At 42.1% G+C, this 4707-nt stretch overlaps 2 protein-coding genes across 2 annotated transcripts; one reads left to right on the top strand and one right to left on the bottom strand.

Annotated features, from left to right (window-relative positions):
- Positions 1-759: 759 nt before the first annotated feature.
- On the top strand, positions 760-1225 carry LOC122792127 (histone H2B type 1-J). Its single transcript, XM_044059886.1, has one exon. It carries the CDS (start codon positions 804-806, stop codon positions 1179-1181), a length of 378 nt encoding a protein of 125 aa, XP_043915821.1. The 5' UTR covers positions 760-803; the 3' UTR covers positions 1182-1225.
- A 2750-nt stretch (positions 1226-3975) lies between these two features.
- LOC122792126 (histone H3) lies at positions 3976-4480 on the bottom strand. Its single transcript, XM_044059885.1, has one exon. It carries the CDS (start codon positions 4428-4430, stop codon positions 4020-4022), a length of 411 nt encoding a protein of 136 aa, XP_043915820.1. The 5' UTR covers positions 4431-4480; the 3' UTR covers positions 3976-4019.
- Between the last annotated feature and the right edge of the window lie 227 nt (positions 4481-4707).

The following is a 4707-nucleotide window of genomic DNA, read 5'->3' as shown; positions in this document are numbered from 1 at the left end:
TATTTATCTAGGCAGAAACGTATAATTCCAGTAGAAACAAACAGAAAATAAATCGCTTATGTATTAGCCTTTGATGACCGCGAAACTCAGACTGGGCAAAAGACTCTTTTCAGTGGACACCCGGCAGGAAAAGCTCTTTATGAATTGCATATTTGTGCAGGCAAATAACATGAGCTAAAAATGAAAACATACTACATAACACTAAGGTGTATATAGCTTAACATGCGATCGCTATGGTATGCGAGCTGTACTGTATTTACACAGGCTAAAACAGCAGATATCAAAAGAACATTCAGCATTATTTTACATTTCCGTAAACGGATCACAGACGAGGAATGTGCATATTTTCCCTAAACATTCACCCGAGACAGTGAAGCAAGACTGAAAATATGAGGATTTAGGTTACTTGATTTGGGAGTATAAACGGGGAACTTGGTAATGCTGATGGTTCGAGGACAGGCTTGTTTAACTGAGAGATATGATTGCATGTTTTTTTCGTTTTTAAACTGATAGGCTAAGAATTAGTAATCGGAGGGTTGCAAGTAAAGGGCTGTTTTGCTGAGAAATGTTTTCAATGAGAGTTTATTTAGCAGACAAGATGCCATGCAAAAAAAAAAAAATCTGTACCATTTACTGCTTTGTGCTTGGCTGAGTAAAACTGCCAATGAACTTTGGCTATTTAACTGCTATTTTGCACATGATCACAATGGGTGAAACCCAAAGGGTGGAGATTAGCTGAATGCATATATTCCAGCTCTGTTAGTCACTTCCAAAGTTTTTTTTTAAAACAACGTTTATCGACTATGCCAGAACCAGCAAAACCCGCTGCCCCTAAAAAGGGTTCAAAGAAGGTTGTGAAGAAACCGGCTAAGAAAGATGGAAAGAAGCGCCGTAGGAGTCGTAAAGAAAGCTATTCTATTTACGTATACAAGGTTTTGAAGCAGGTTCATCCTGATACTGGGATATCTTCTAAAGCCATGAACATCATGAATTCTTTTGTGAATGATATTTTTGAGCGGATTGCAGGAGAAGCTTCTCGTCTAGCTCACTACAACAAGCGCTCGACGATCAGTTCGCGGGAGATTCAGACAGCGGTGCGGCTTTTGTTGCCTGGTGAGCTGGCTAAACATGCTGTGTCCGAGGGCACCAAAGCCGTCACCAAGTATACAAGTGCCAAGTAAGAGTCTTCCTTCCTGACACCCAAAGGCCCTTTTAAGGGCCAGCACCTTCCCTGCATAAGAGCTGTACTATAGTAACTGACTTGTTACATTTGCTTGCGGTCTAGAAAGTACCAAATTGCACAGTATCAAACCAGCTCTAAAATCCATCTACGTAATTTTCTGCTCTAAAATCCATCTACGTAACTGAAGTTAAAACACGGTTTCCCGATTTCTGGTTCGCACATTTTGTACTAGAAAGTAAGTCCCCACACATCAGCATCAGTGTAATGGCTGTATTTCTTTTGTAATGGAATCAATGTTTTATTGAGCCACGGGTGTAGGGGATTGGTGATTAAACGTGGTACACCTGTGGAACCTGTTTAATGTTTACCACCGTGTCCCATGCGACTGGCCACCTCACAAGAATTCAGTATTGAATAACCACTAAAGATGCACTGTCCATCTTCCGCCAGCACTTGACCCATCCAACTACCATGGCCAGCAAAGACAAATCCTTAAGCAGCTCTCGACTTTCCCTGATACCGCCTCTTATATGTATATTTCCGCTGCCTCTCCAACTTTCTTCCCTTATCCGGTAAATTATTCAGGATCACGGTTAGTTGATACCGACAGACATTATTATTTCATACTTTTGCATGTTGGTGCAAGTCCTGATCTACCAATGTTTTAAGTTAATTGGAGTAATATTTAATTACCCTGATGTGGACAATCTGTCCCCTTATTTTGCCTTTCTTCCAAGTTGTTGTTACACACAGCTTGAGAGGTATTTTCGTTGCTAAGCAGTGATTTACGTTACCCGCGCCCCGACTTAGTACTCTAGAGATCGCAGTAGAGAAAGTACATTAGCCTATTTTACAGGAAATTATACCTGAAGATTTTTGTATACGGCTCAAAAGTTGCAGATATCTGGTATTTATCAAAAGTGTCATTTTATGAGAATCGGGGACAATACAATTAAAACAGCTTATCCGTGAACACAAATGAATGTTTGCTGATTTCGTTTCCCGCCGTAGAGGAGAATTCTAACGGTTCAGTTAACTGAATGCCAAATGTGAATAACTTGTGACACTGTTCAAATCAACCAATAGAAAAGAACCGTGTCTCCCGTTTGAAATGTGGTTGCCATAATACGTAAGTACCTTTTTTTTTTTCAAAAACAAATCCAGTCGTATTACCGTTGCTTTTTTTGGAAATTTATAAAATCGGTTATCGGAAGCTTGCCGTAACAGTATGTGTAATTCTGCAGTTTATAATCACGCCACAGAAGGCCCTGTACTGTTAACCAATGACAAAGGCAGACCAATCAACCAATGGAATAGCAGAGAGCATAAGAAAAAAATCAATGAGAATATTCAGTGACTCAGCCAACCGGGCGCATGGCTTCGTGCCTTTGACCAATCATCACTCTGCAATGCCAGTCGACGTGAGGTGAAGAAATAATGTCCCCAAAAGAAAAAGCTGAGCGGGAGATGTAAAAATAAGGGAAAGTATGAGTGATACTGGTGTGTTTTTTGGCCCTTTCTGTCAAGTCACCGAGTACTGAAATAAATAAATAATGGCATGCACTTAGGATGCCGATGTCAAATACATCGGAAAATGCAGGTTAACACAGACCGTGCTATTCTACCAGTTCTCTAACTTTAAAATAGCAGTATTTAAAATCTTGCAACAGTCATTTTTTCCCAAAGTGACGGTCGTTTATAACATATGAAGTGTGCCCAGCTTTTTTTCCGACGATCACTACCGCAATTTTTTTTTATTATTATTTTTTTTTTTTTTGTAGCTTTTAACTTTGGAGCGTTTTCTTTACACGGAGTGTGTGTATATACCAGCTCTTGCCTGTGCAGACTTAAACTGCTGAAGTGGTAGTGTTCGATCCTCATGTCAGAAGCGCTCGTGCATTCGTGTCAAACTACTGCTGGGGTCGGCGGAGAAACGTTTCATTTCGGGTCAGAGACGAATATACTACTGAAGAGGTCTTCGAGGAAATGCTTCATGTGGCATCTAAGTGATTGTGCAGAAAATAATATGCCGATGAGAAGGTCGTAGGGAAATGTTTCTGCAGCGATCGTTGGAGGAACAGTTTCGTTGTGATGACAGTTAAGTGCCTGTGCCGACTTGGCGACACTAGGGTTGCCATTTTTGTAACAGCCAAAAAAACTGACAAGCGCTCCAGCTTTTGCCACAGCCATTTCGATAAGTAAATGTGTTCTGGTTTAGTTAGCTTCACTATTAACAGTAAGCCTTTGCAAGTAGTCCTTGAATCCCCCTATCTAGAGCAAGGTATTTTTCCCAGACAAATCCTTCTGTAATGTGCAGCTTATTAAATAACAAAAGGATCGGGCTTAGCACTAGAGATGTCACTGCTGCAGGAGCTGTTAAGTAATAATGCTCCCTTTGGGACACATGCGGCAGCTGCAACGCCCAGTCAGATACCCTATTAAAGGACACAAGAGCTCAAGGATGGATGGTACAAGCACGGACACAAAGATGTTACCACTATAGTCGCCAAGACTAGACTGCCAAGAGGCAAGTGTCTTGCGTCATACAAGCAGAGCTAGTGCACATGTGTACATCGGAAAGCGTTAGTCTAGGGATGTAAACATCTGGTGTTGCACCAATAGAGGGTGTCGGGTGTCGAGGTCTGTGTAGATAAGCGGCCAAGCATGGAATAGAGACCAAAGAAGAAAGAGGGTTGCCAAAGGTTGCAGTCATCTGCTAACGAAAAATGTTTTTGAAAAGCCTAAAAGTGAAAGTTTCTTGGAGCAGATGAAAAGACCCTTTGTAGAAAAAGTGTGGCTCTTAAAAGAGCCTTTGGGTTCACTGGTCGTGTATAGGTTAAGCTCGTTCTCCTCGAATGCGCCTTGCTAGCTGAATATCTTTGGGCATGATAGTTACCCTCTTAGCGTGAATAGCGCAGAGGTTGGTATCTTCAAAGAGGCCTACAAGATAAGCCTCGCTTGCCTCCTGCAAAGCCATGACTGCAGAACTCTGGAAACGAAGATCCGTCTTGAAATCCTGTGCGATCTCTCGAACAAGTCGCTGGAAAGGAAGCTTGCGAATAAGTAATTCGGTGGACTTCTGATATCGACGGATTTCTCGAAGAGCAACAGTGCCAGGCCGGTAACGATGAGGCTTCTTGACACCTCCAGTAGCCGGAGCACTTTTGCGGGCAGCCTTTGTAGCAAGTTGTTTACGAGGAGCCTTTCCACCGGTAGACTTCCTAGCGGTCTGCTTTGTTCGAGCCATAACGGTAGCAACAGTTGGTCTTCCTAAGCGAGTTTAAAACAAGTGCAACTTTGCTCTCGGTGACCCTTTTTATAGGCAGTTGGTGACACACCTCTAATTACTGATTGGTTTGGTATCTTTCCCACCCCTACTGTTTGATTCGTTGAAAGCAATCCCTAGCCCTACAGATTTCACCTTTCAGCCCCTTCAAATACTTGGACAACACCACTCACTCAAAGTTCTATGTCACGTACAGCACAGACCCTGAAGTGAAGTGTTCATTTTACAATCGTTCACA

Source organism: Protopterus annectens, unplaced genomic scaffold (genome assembly GCF_019279795.1).
Source record: "Protopterus annectens isolate FY-2018-M unplaced genomic scaffold, PAN1.0 ctg71296_obj.part0, whole genome shotgun sequence".
Taxonomy (NCBI): Eukaryota; Metazoa; Chordata; order Ceratodontiformes; family Protopteridae; genus Protopterus; species Protopterus annectens.
Note: the sequence above shows the minus strand (reverse complement) of the source record. Positions and strands in the feature narration are given on the sequence as shown.